At 32.6% G+C, this 13,891-nt stretch overlaps 1 protein-coding gene across 6 annotated transcripts in view; it reads right to left on the reverse strand.

The window, feature by feature from the left end:
- The window catches only part of LOC119636885 (cell wall protein DAN4), a 29,535-nt gene extending 15,851 nt beyond the window's left edge, over window positions 1-13,684 (reverse strand). Inside the window, exons 1-2 of one of the 6 annotated variants that reach the window (XM_038032576.1) lie at window positions 3,803-3,967; window positions 3,595-3,682 (exon numbers count right to left, since the gene is read on the reverse strand). In XM_038032576.1, coding sequence (XP_037888504.1) covers window positions 3,595-3,682; window positions 3,803-3,880 — 166 coding nt within the window. In that variant the 5' untranslated portion in view covers window positions 3,881-3,967. Of the gene's footprint in view, window positions 1-65; window positions 319-612; window positions 939-3,594; window positions 3,683-3,802; window positions 3,968-10,007; window positions 10,126-10,225; window positions 10,419-13,188; window positions 13,280-13,418 lie in introns of those variants that run through there. The other 5 variants (XM_038032577.1, XM_038032575.1, XM_038032573.1 and 2 more) reach the window with 5 other exon arrangements.
- Between the last annotated feature and the right edge of the window lie 207 nt (window positions 13,685-13,891).

Raw genomic sequence — 13,891 nt, forward strand, 5'->3', positions numbered from 1 at the left:
CTTGTTATTTGAATTTGGATTTTTTTTTTCGTTTTTTTTTTTTTTTTTTTTTTTGTATCCATTACAATTATAAATTGATAGATAGCGTAAAGAATAGCCAAAGCTATTATATAAACAATTAAGTTTTCTATGACTGACATCTCCGCACACAACGTACACGTAGCGTATAAATCGGCTGAACAACTTTTACTTTCATAGAGAAAACAAACACTGTCTACCATTATTTGAAGGTGAATCGATTTAAATAAACGAATCTAACAACTATGAAGACTGAAAAGTACTACACAGGTGCGTGCTAATGAAACTGATTAAATTAAAATTAACTCGAACAAAAAAAAAAAAAAAAAAAAAAAAAAAAAAAATTGAAAAAAATTGAAAAAGAGTAAAGCAGACCGTGTATATAGAACACACTCTCAAGCACTTGTAGCATTATATATATCAAACACTTAAAAACAAAAAAAAAAAAAATCAAGATAAGATAAAGCCCAAATTATAATGTATTTATATTTGCATTTCTACGCACATTGTTTGGTTTTGTTTTTTATATTTCTTATTTTCTATTTATTTATTTATTATTTTTTTTTTTTTCTTGCTTTTTGTTGCTTATCATACCATTTTGCGAACAATTGTTGTTAGTCGTCGATGTAGTTTGTATTTGCCAGCTATTGAGCCAACTTTGATGGGATTGCGTATAAAAGGCGGGACGACGACGACGACGACAACGACGATTGTGCGGACGGCATATTTTCTCCAGTTTAGCACTTCTCACATTCACATAAAAGCATACAATTGGCATTATAAGGCAAAGCAATACCAATACTATCATGAAATAAAGTATGCTAAGCATAGTGTTTACACTTCACTGCCGTCTTTTCTTTTTTAAAAGAGATAATTAGGCAAAAATTTACATACTTTACATTCTTTGCTCTTACTATTATTATTATTATTATTATTTTATTTTTTTTTTTTTTTTGTTTTTTGTTCTTTTAACACATGTCGTGTATATGACAAAGTGGGTGCTTCGAATTAATACCAAAATGGTACTAAGCGAAATGTTTCTGATTTGTTACTTATTCGTTTAATCGAAAGAGTTTTTATATAATTATATCATCCACCAGCAAGGGATAAGGGTAAACCATATTTGCCCTTTCGTTTGTAACATTTAGGGAAACTCGTCATGATTCGACGCAACATTCAAAGCCATTTTAATTTTAACTCTGAAAGAACTGAGATAAAGCGAATATAAATTCCATTTTGTCAACGATTTATACATCCCTTAAAGACTTAAAAAACTTTAATTAGGTCTTTGTTCGTAAGACTAAGAATCACTCTGTCCGCTCTTTGTACGAGGGAGCCTACAAAGTCTTATGAAGATGATGTCTTCATATCAACTATGAAAATGGATCTACTATAGTCTGACTATCTTGTAGAATACTCTATAAACAAGTTCAAAATAAAAAAATGCACAGCACCTGACAGCCTATACAAGTATCTTAGTCTATACAAGTACCTCGACAACCTGGTGTGTGTTTTAAGGCTGTGTAGAAGGCCTAGATAGAACATCGAAAACCGAAACTTGGCAAATGTGAATTACAATCCACTCCTACTCTACTAACTAAAGCCATGTTTATCATTACACTCCATATATTTTAGATTATCGGAGTAGTGCTTGTATTAGCCATGTGTTTATATAATAGTTTATTGGTTTTCGTAAGATAAGATAAATAGCGAGTCGTTTAATATTATTTTGACTTTATAGTGGATTTTGGCGGTTAACTTGGATTAATCAAAGCAAGTACAATGTGTACGTTGGCTTTACCTAAATATCGGACCATTTCCCTAACAAACTTTTGGATAGCCGCAATACTTGTTCTCTAGGATAATCTCTGTTATGGTCAGGATGTTTTTGATAGTGCTTTTATGAGCTTTTGTTTTTCTAATACTTTAATATATGCTCCCTATTATAGGCGAATATGAACTTGGAAATATCAACTAAGGTTAAATTTTCAGTTGTATCGGATTTCAAAGAATATACGTTAAATAAAGTTTTCGACTAGTGCGACTATATCGAGTCAGAATTTTAGTTTGATGTAATATATAAATAAAAAAAGGTCCTATATAATGCGACTTGATTCCCGCATTGATATAAGAATATGTCATAATAGATAAAATAATTATAAAACAAAAGCGATTGACTTTATAAGTTTGCAAACTATTGAGTTTTAAAATTTTATCAAATTTAAAAAAAAAAAAAACAGAAAAAGAAAAAAAATCTAGTGGGTATGCAAAATTCGTCTCAAGGTGACCGTAGTTATCTTAGTCATTTCGTTCTCATATTTGATTTTTTTTTTTTTTTTTTTTTGCACTTCTTTCCCAAAACTAATACATGATTGTAATATTTTACAAGATAAGATTATGTAGCTACGGCTACATACCTATATATATATGTATATATATATATACTTATACATATACATATAAATATTATGTTCGAAAGATGTTATCGGTTTATTAGAAAATCGATTTAAAATATGCAATAAGGAATACAGCTCACATAGATTTTAATGCACTATCCATCATCTAGGTTTCAAAGCTTCTACACCTTGCATATCTCGAAAAATGTATGAAAGGCTTCGTTGAAGAGGCATCTTGGCTTTAAAACTCTTCCTCCCATTATTTTCGTCTTCGCTTTGATGCTCTCAATTTAATAATAAATACAAAAGCCATGTCAAAGTGAAGGTCATGCAAACGAGTTCTACGACTTAAACACTCTTATCACTTACGACACTATACTCGTTTTCTAGAATTGCGACAGTTGCCATACAAGTTGCAGTGAGCAATGTTTTTCCAAATCAGACGTTCATCAATAGGTGACGCTACTAAAGTGCACTATTTTTCAAACGCCCTATTTAAACAAATATATGACTTTTTATGTAATAATTTATGAGGCGACAGCACTTGTATTTAAGTATTATGTAATCTTTTAGTCATTAATTGCTTTTAATGTAACTTTGATTTTTCTCTCCTCAAAGTAAGTTAGTAGTGGACACATGATAATGTAGAGCGAAATTTCTTTATACCCTATACCTTTTGTGGTACAAAGGAATATTAAGTTCATAGGTATGTATGCAACATTTAAAAGGACTTGAGATAGACCCACCTCTTACCGTCGGTTTCAGAATGGTTTGCTGAATCGACCTAAGTTCATCTGCCCACCTATATATACTCCTTGTTATCTGGTGTTCACAAAGTACTGTTGAGATATTTTGATCAATACATGTTTTGGCCCAACGACGTGCGCTATTGAAAATGATTCGGATTCTGCTAGCAGTTTTTAATGATATGTATCACTATTGTTTGCCTCGTTAACAAAAAAAAAAAAAAAAATGGAAAAACAGTAATAACATACTCGCGCCAAGCAATGTGTACTTGATAACAATTTTTTATGTACTTTCCATAGAAAACAATTCGAAAAGTGTTTTAGAATATTTTTAGGCGTTTAGTTTTAAAACAATGCCTTGGTGGGTGTTCTACGCTGTATATTTTTCAAAGTTTTTTGTAAACAACTTCTTTATTTCTTTTTTTTGAACGTACCACTACGTATTGGACGGCTTTGTCTATGAAAATATCGTTGAATCTTTTGACAACATATCCAAGAATCCAGGATGAACCATAAGATATACTAAACTTAAAGTAAGAAATTTTTAATTTTAATTATAAATTTTAATTAATTTTAATTAATTTAAAATGTTTCTCATTTTGTTGATTAATAAGTAAGTTGCGTAAAAATATTCATTATTACCCGCAGTAATATGAAAACAAATGGAATCAGTAAAAAGATGATAAAAAATGTTGAGATATATATTAAGAGTATATCCATTCTTCGATTGTGATTTTTGATTTTGGTATCAATAACACTCACAATATATTTATTAAAGAAAAACTTTTAAAAAAATAATTTTTTTTTTTTTTTTAATGACAAAAAATTCATCTCTTTTTCTTTTAAATTTTTAAATTACGCGGTAGTAATAAAAACCTTACACACAATTGAAACTATTTTTAAAATAATGTCAGAAAGACGAATCATTTAAATAATATATTAATCATCGATTATATACATACATATATAAATGATGAGGTAGGTGAACATTATCACAACTAATTACAATTACTTAACGATTAAGACAAAAGATAAGATTAATAAAGGGTACGAACGATAGATTATATGAAAAATTCGATTATTATTAAGGTAAGTCGAATACGACCGTTCGATACCCTACACAAGTCTGGCATTTAATTCCGTGTGTAACAATTTTCTTCCTTTACAGCAGGATAGAATCATATTCCTTTTTATTAATAATTAGTTTTAAATATATTATAAATGCCAGTTTCGAATCGAATCAATTCCAATAAATATAAAAAATGTTTATGAAAAATTTTGTAGAGAGTTTATAAAGTCGCGGTATTCACAAATGAATCAAATTCTATTCTTTAAGGAGATATCACTAACCTTCAAAATATTCCGACCAAATTTTCGTATCACGTTGGCAATCGCATGTGGATAGTTGTAGACCATCCCTGATAATACAGTTACACATAACAAGCAAAAGTGCTATAGTAAATCACGGTTCACCATTAAATACCTCAGACCACCTTACAGTTATTCATGTAAGGACTTTGCAAAATGACGGGTTATGCGAGAAGTGGCCGAAAAAGTTCCAAATCAGTTTCAATAGCGTTTGTCTTGGGTCAAACAAAGCCTGCGCACCAAACTCCATTAAAATAACAAAAAGTTTGCGGCCAGTGGTTTGAGCAAAAGAAGACAAGACGGACGGAGAAGTGTATCTGAATCGATCGGTGTAATAAAAGGTGGATCTCAAGTCCTTCTGTCTGTTATATACATCCGCACAAATTTAATATATCCTTGTACCGCAAGTGGCATAGGGTATAATACGTAAAGCTACCCGTCCTCTATTGAAATGAGCTATGGAGAACAATATTACTTCGATAATGTTTATCGTTGGTTAAGTGCAGGAATATTGGATTACTGCTATGACTAAGACAGACAGCAACAAAAAATCGAAACTTCATTGACATTGTTTTGAATGATATTTTAAATGACGTTATTTCAGAGCAGAAGAAAACCTTCAGTGAACTGAATGTAGAAAGTTTTCAACGTTCATCCGAAAATTATGTCAGCATCAGACAGAGTTTTGAAGCTATCTGAACGTTATCCATATCTATATTCAATCGCAAGAGTAAAGGAAACAATGCGATCAACGCACACTTGAGTTCGAACGGCTTCTTATAAGGGGCAAAGTTATAACCATAAACCTTCGGTCAAAGAAAAAAAACTCGACCCGATTGGAAAGTTTCGTACGATATACACACTCTCCACTCTTTTCTCGATCAAAGGAAGTTATTTTCTGACATTCTTGAACTTTTCTTTTTTAATCAATTTCCGAGAGATACTTCATAGAGCGTATTTTATAGCTCCTAACAAGTCTATCCAAAGTAATTAAAGGGTATTATGTTACATATATCACATATATACAAATATATCAATCCTCCTCCTCAATCGAAAAGGCGTCGTTATTAATTGAAAATTAGATGTAGGCACAGATATGGATCTTGCAGGCGAACATTTCTGAATGTTACGTATGCGAGGCTAAATTTACTATAGCTACCTTCCAGGGAAGTTGGTATGACACTTTTTATAAATATTTTTATCAATAACTTATGTCTTATATATCATGATATACTTTTATATTAATATCTATTTAAAATTTTTACGGATTTCAGGGACTCAGCGTAAAATATTTGTAATCACTCATTGAATTGAATGACTATTCGGTAAAAAAAGCTTCCAATTTCTCTAGTACTGAGTATACAATGTTTCCTTTAAGGGCCATATTGTGAATAGCATTACAGAGACTCCACCAATCACAAAGCGCTTTTATACCCCGCACCATACACGGATCGGACCGACCTTTTCGCTCTCCAATTTTCAGAAGATCGCGAGAAAAATCACTTGGTACTAGTATTTCGGCATTCTAAATTGATGTGAAAACTTTGGATCGGATGGGGCAACTTTTTGAGCTTGTCTTATATTTATCTTAACGAAATTGATTCGTTGTGTGGCACAAAGAGCTAATTTCCAATACTTCTTGATGAAAATTCGTTTACGATAATAATTTGACATAAAAGGTAACCTTACCGAGTTTGTGCTACGCAGGCCTATTATTTGGATCCTACCCACCATAAGGATTCTAATAAATAAAAGCCTTTGTAAGGCTTTGCGATGGAATTTGGTTCTTAGTAAATTGGCCTTAGGGAATTTAGATTACTTAGGTTTATTTTTTAGACTGCATCATATATAGGGGCTGTCAAGGCAGCGTGACCTTCTATAGCGTCTAGGTCGAATTTGTAGATTGTTATGATGGACGCAATTGGAAAATAATAAGATCTTTGGCAAGTCTAAGTTTGCTAAATTTGGCTAACGTTAGTTGGCCTCCAATATGAAAGCTTCCATGCAAATTACGCATTTACATAAACATAATCTGTAATTTTTGGTGCATTAATAAGAAAATGAGTGAATAACTGTATTGGAAGAAATGGTGTAGCGTATTTAATAGTCGACCTGACTATAATATTTTCACTTATCTTTATGGCTTAACATCAATGTTTTGTAACGGAATTAATACTTTTGACTATTGATCCGGAATACCAAATCTGAACCCAAAACTATGACAAACGAAAACACATCGTTTTCTCTTACGTCTAGTGACTTGAAAAGCCTATGTATTGCACTAATACAATAGCAATTTTAATTTGTAAATTTTTTGATATTTTTCCAAATTTAATTCGATGAGTGTATGCCATTAGAGGAAGACAAACAACGGGACATATATAAGCCCATCTTGGCAATCAAGAATGTATCCTTAGGATCCAATGGGTATTTTTTAATTAAGTTTTTAGTTAACCCTTATATATTTTTTTGTAAAGTGTACACAATAGGATTTTCAGAGCGCAACAATAACACACACATATGTACGAATGTAGACGCAAGTCTGCAAAAATGGACAAAAATTATTATAAACGAGACTGAAGTTATCCCATTTTCACTAACGCTCCCTCAACTCATAAGGTATAGAGTTGATTAATTCTTAAATATAATTTCACAATATTAAGAGTAAAGACCTCGTATTTATCATCGCGAAACACAGGGATACAGTGGCCAGAAGTACGTATCGCAGAACCACACACTTGTTGATCGAGGTGAAATTTATCTAGCTATGTCAACTAAAAAGACAAAGCTGCTGCCCAATAAGTGCACCTCCGGTCGACAAATGTTACGCTTTTATTCTCGTCGTCTGCGCAGAAAGAACTGAGAAAAGATAAAGAGATAGGCAGGCAAGTGTTACTTACATCTTTATCAATTTGGGGCTCGCTATAGGTATTATGCAATTTTCTTGCCCTTGGTATATGCGGCAGAACAAAGTGGGGCGGAGAGAAACAAATAAGGAGATGACGGCCGCAACCGAGTGGTTGTGTCCCCGATCATTAAGTGTTAACACAATAATGTTTCTAGGTGACAGCCACCGAGGAAGAAGTAGCTTGTTTAGCCTACGGGTGCATCTATGATAAGCAGAAAAATACTTAGATCGAAAACAGGCAAACAAACACATGGACACACAATCATCGTTCTCGCATCACCATCATCGTACGTAAACATGTTATGGAATTCTAAAAATACATTTTTATTTGCTACGGATATTTGAAAAATCCTATACACATTGTATTATCTATGTATATAAGGTAACGCGTTGTTATATTAAGCGATTTCATGTCCCGCGTATAGCACGTGTTTCCCGCCAGCGCAATTTATAATGATTTCTACAGTTCATAATCAGCTTCGCGTGCGTTTCGCACATATTTCGTTCATAGTATAGGTTTTCCGTAATATGCGATTTAAACCCTCTTCAACGAGAAACGTTAAATGTGAAAAGTAAACGTACATAACGCGTGATACGGGGTCATACGAACTACCGTATTGTAGGGAGGGGATTACTGTTGTCTGCATTATAAATATTTTTTTGAATTTCCCAATATCGCGCAATATCAGTTATTGCCAGTCACATCTCGATAACACTTTAAATGACTTATGACGAACGAATTTTATGTAAATTTTATTTATCTATGACTTAGGTTTTTCTGGGGATGTACTCAGTTTGTTATAACGTTTACAACGCTCAGAAGAAAGCTTCATAATAAATGGCGTAAATTATATACACAGGTGGATAGAAGAAAATATGCAAGTGCTACAGAAATTTCAGCAGAATAATGATACGAAGCAATCGCGTGGTTCCGAGGGCATAACTTGCATATCACTGAATAGCCAAATCAGTCTCCCGACCTCAAACCTGTTGAGAATTTTTTGGGGGAAACTAAAGCGTCAGGTCTTCTGTAGTGGTAAACAAGAACTATGAGAAAATGCTCAAAAAGTATGGAGACAGAGAGAGAGTGAGAGAGAGAGAGAGAGAGACTTGCCATAAATTATTTTAATCAATGCCCCGAAGAGTCGAAGCAATCCTTAAAATAATGATGGTTATATCGGCTATCGACTGTCTAACTTGATTTCTATAAAAAATGGTTATCTGTAAATACCAAATATTGCGTTTTTTTCAAGTTTCCGTACAGAGACCTATTTTACAGTCCACTTGGAAACAGGTAATATTTTCGAGCTAAACTCCTTCTAGGTTTCTGTTTGTACTTAACATGTATAATTCCGAAAACATTTTTATATATATGGAAATGTTCCTACTCTAAATAGAGAAATACACAACAACACAAAACAACATACACCTATTTTCTTATCCACCTATCTCTATATACTTGATCAGTATCAAATTGTGAATCGACATAGCCATGTCTGTTCGTCCTTATGGTACATGTTGTCGACAATTCCCTGCTCGCAAAAATGAATTTGTCCACTTCCTCGTTGATAGAAACATTGCGGGAAATGCTTGCCCCCAAGTCAATACTGAAAATGGGTAAAATTGGATGAAGGACAGTTATTATGTTAAGTGAATGATTGTGGCTTTATAAGGGTCAGCTTCAGGCGAATATAGTTTTCTTGTTATTTATTTATTTTTTTTTTTTTTCATGTCTATATTGATACAATCAAGCTGTTAATATACATTTATTTTTAATTAGATGAGATAACTAGGAAAGGTATAAATTAAATTGCATGGCTTTTTTGTAGTGCTAAGTGATAAGATTTCCGAATATAGCTAAAATCAACTAAACAAACAAAAAAAGAATATCAAGTTTAGGTAAAGTTAATTTAACGAAAGTTTACTTTTTATGACAAGAAATTTTTTATTTTTTATATCCATCACCGCAGAATGAAGATATATATATATATATATTCATTATCTTTTTTTCCATAATGCATGCAACATGCTCAAGAGAAAGCTTCTTGAGCAACATGAGGTGTTGAATTAGTTAAGCTATTTCTGTCCATCTGTGGGATGCGTGTTGTCGACTTCCAAGTTGATAGAAACATTAAAAGTTTTTGTGCGCAGATTGGTCATGGAAAAGGGCCAAATTGGTTAAGTCTACCTTAAGCTCGCAGTGGAGAGCATAAATTGAACGCAGCTCCTTTTTTTCAAAGTTACAAGTGATTAAATTTAATTTTTTTTTTTTTTTTTCTAACTTTTTTGAGGCTTTATGTTTACTTATCGTAAGGCAAGCAAGACATTCCTCAAATGAGGATACATTACCTGCCTAAAGATGGGTACGAATATGTTAGACACCGCGGCCTGATCGATTAATTTTTTCTGAATAATAACAGCGTTATGGGTATCGAACTTGCGAGGATAGAATGCAAAAAAACATCGTTGTGGGTATGCGAGTTTCGGATCCCGTCCATTATAACTTTCTTGCTTGTTTAAATTTTTTCTGTTTGGCGTAATAAAAACTTAAGCAACACTCACTTCACTCACCTGGGTCTAACGTCCCTACGTTTTCCCGGGAACCTATGCGTATTGTTCTGATGACCTGGCGTTGATATTGAAAACTTCTTTCGTTCTTTGGCTTAGCGCAAGCAGAATTAAACAAACTCTACACAAAGATAACATAATTAAATTTAGTTTTTTTTTTTTTTTTTTGTTGTTTTTCTATTCTCTTTCTCTTTTATCTCTTTTTTGGTTTATTCACTTACACGCATTATTAGCATAATTGTTAGTATTAATAAGAGGTAGAAAATCATTGTAACTAAGTCATGCATAACGATAAAAGAAAATTATTGCAAAAATTTTTAAATTTATTTAAAATTCTATCAACAACATTGTAATGCAGCGATCGGGTGTGTGATGACGCGCGGGTTCACTTTGTAAAAACAAATTGAATCGAATTGAATTGAGTTTGATTAATATTGTCGCGGGTCTTACGTTTGTGTTTGTGGTTGTAAAACAACTGTTTATCAATGATATGAAAAAATTTGATTAGCAGCTAATAGCGCAGCCATAATATGCAGTCATAACAGTGCCCCGCTTGCGAATAATCACAAGTTCTCAGTTTTTGCAACAGTGAATTCGTGCACGTATCGATTGATTGAAAAAAGAATAGAAATCGATTAAATCTCTGCATGATAGAAGAAAATTCAAAAAAAAATTAGTGGACAGCTCCCGAGAGTGCTTTAAAAACAAGTAAAAACATTGTAGAGGGTTACGTTGCGCTATTAAATACCTTCAGTTGTCCAAGTAAGGCGTTAACTGAGAAGTGGTCGAAAAGTGATCGGATTCGTATCGCTTTCAATAGCGTTCGTTCTTGGGCGAAAATTAACCGGTGTACCAAGTCTCATGACAGTATCTCAAAAGGTTCGACCTGCAGGTGGAGTACAAGACGGAATCGATTTAGAAATTGATTCTGAATCGATCAGTATAATAAAAGGTGAGTCTATCTCTAGTCGCTCTAAGTGTTTCATGCATTTTCAAAAATTTATCATACGCTTGTACCGCAAATTATCCGCCTGAGTGGGCGAATAGGTAAGAGTCACGAGCACCAAGTCAGTGTTCATGAGTTCATGTATCAAGTGCGGTAGAATTTTCTTTCCTCGTAGCTATGGTAAGTGCTCAGTCGGTAAAGGCATATCACTTACTGATCGGGCAACCATCGCTATGCTGTGGCCACCACCTCCTTATTTCTTTCTTTTTCCACTCTTTCTTTCTGGCAGTCTCTAATGGACAGAAGTAATTTAGGGAAGTACTTAAAAAACTAAAGCACAAAAACGTGGGCAGCAAAAATTTAAAAACAACAAGCCCTCCTGTAGGCAACGTTTTCAGAGAAAAGTTCGTAATCGCTTCAGAAGTTTGAAAAAGTATAAATTCACTTTAAATTAGGAGAAATTGAAGTGAATTACAAAAATTACAAATGCGATTGGATTTGAAATTTTGAGAGTCATGCAATAACATATATGAATTTTTCTTTTGTTCCCTTTGAAATTTTCGTGATAAACTGTTTATTTCTTGCCTGAAATTTTACCGAAACTATTTCAGTTTAGCACAGTCTAAAACTTTTCCGTTAAAAGTATTTTACGTTCACGGACAGTCGAGTAGATAAGAGTCATGGCTGTCAAGTCGGTTTTTCCGGGTTTAAATTTCAGAGCGGTTTTTTTTGTTCTCCACTCTTTTTGATTTTGTTAACAAAATCTTCTCTCCTGCCTGGGATATTAGCTAAGTATAAGTTTTCCATTGAAAGTTTTTTACGCTTTCGAACTGCCTCGTAGACGAGCAGGTCAGAATCGTGCTCAGTTAGTGACCGCATTACCGATTGGTCACATACTCACCAGGCAGCCGTCCTCTCACTTCCCGTGTCTTTCCCTTTCACATCTTCTTTCTGAACTTCACGCTACAACACGAATAGAATACCACCCCTGAGTGCTGGGTTATATTAAAAAAAAAAAAAAAAAAATTTATTATAGAGCCTATCTCAGAGGGCTTTTCAATAGCTTAATACAGCATTAAGCACACGTTTGACGAACAAATAATATGTTCCCACCTTTCTGGGTATTACATGCATCCGTCAAAACTTATGATGTGTGGCATAAAAAGCTTTTAAAAATTCTTGCCCATAGGACATAAAGTAAGTTTATAAATTGATCACATTAACTAATTTCATGCCTTACAACAGATACTAACTTTAAAAGCTAAGTCGTCCTCTCGAAGATTGTAATGATGTAAAATAATTCAAATCTTAAGCTTAATTGTTGATTTTGTTCCACTCTCAGATTCATTAAATAATTTTGATTAACAACGAAAGAAAAAATACACACACACACAACTGACCTGGTTGGGAACGTAAGAATTCCCATTGCCTGAATGTAGTTGGTAAACCATCATAGAATGCATACAAAAACGATAATTCCGTAAATTTTAGAATTTTTATCGACCACTAGAGTGTGAATAGAAAGGAAAGATTCAAAGATTTCGAACAATGGCATATACACGCGACTTACACTTAATGTGACCAAAAATATTATCGTTATAAATATAATAAAATAATAAAAACCGTTCATTAATTGCTTTTAAGAAATGTTTTACAAAAATCGAACATAAACAAAAAATTTTGAAATAACAAGAAAATTTTGATAAACAAAAACGAAAGAAAGAAAAAAAAAGAAATGCCAGTTGAAAATAGTTCAATAGAATGAAAAAAAATTATAGGGTTTTTCGACAACACTAAAAATTTCTCGCATCACTGGCATGACCTTAGTCCATCGGTTACAAAAAGAAGGGACCGTGTTCGTTGTTATTTGTACGAAGGTATAAGGGGCCGTCATACTTATTCCTTATTCGTTTTTTTTTACTTAGCGAAGGCATTTTTAGCAAAGACGCAACCCCATATATCCTATAGCTATCTGGTGGGTAGGTAAAGCTAATCGTTTCGGTGTAATATTCATGCGACGATGACTTTATAAATATTTTTGAACAATGGAATGAAATATATATGTATATATATATGTACATGTGTATACGTATAGCAAACATCCACGATATGGAGAGAGGAGTACATACTTATACCTATATACATATATATATGTATACCATAGCTTGAGCGTATAAAGGATGGAATATGCGCTTATGTCTATATCTTTATCCATATATATGTAAATGCATAGCAAACCTCGTCCATATAACGTATCACGTATGGTGTTAAAATTGTGACTCCTATCGGTATTAACCGTGGCGCCAAAATGAAAACCTTTGTAAATTATCTATAAAATTAATGGTAAACAATATTAGGAAAAATAAAAAAAAATATATTACAAAAAAAATTTTTTTATAAAAAAAAATATATTACAAAAAAAATTTTTTTTTTTTTTTTTTTTTTTACAGTGCAACAAACTCACTTACTATAAGAAATAAAATCATTAAAAAAATTAAATAGATTATGTCACTGATATACATGATCAAAATAAGCCCGCAAAGAGGAAAAAAAGATCAAAAGCAAAAAAAAAAAAAAGTAAAAGAAAATAAACAATAAAACTTTTTCCGTTATTAGTCACTTTTAAATTCCCGAGCACTTGAAAAATAATTAATTAATTAAAATGTTAAAACTTATAAATTGAATTTGAAATATATTTTGAAACTATTCTGCTGCTCTATGGCGAAATACGCCATTTGATGGGATCGTTTTTTTTTTTTTTTTTCTTTATTTGTTATCTAATCTAAGATATTCTTCAGCAAAAGATTACATATACTCTTCTTCTTACTCCCGAGCTTTAATTAATTGCTTTTTATCTTTTTTTCTTGTGTTATATGCGCTCTTATAACGAAATGCAACGCGAATTAGATCATCTCTCGTATACGCTCAAAAAGAAAAAAAA

The sequence above is a fragment of the Glossina fuscipes genome, unplaced genomic scaffold (assembly GCF_014805625.2).
Source record: "Glossina fuscipes isolate IAEA_lab_2018 unplaced genomic scaffold, Yale_Gfus_2 42, whole genome shotgun sequence".
In the NCBI taxonomy this organism is placed as follows: Eukaryota; Metazoa; Arthropoda; class Insecta; order Diptera; family Glossinidae; genus Glossina; species Glossina fuscipes.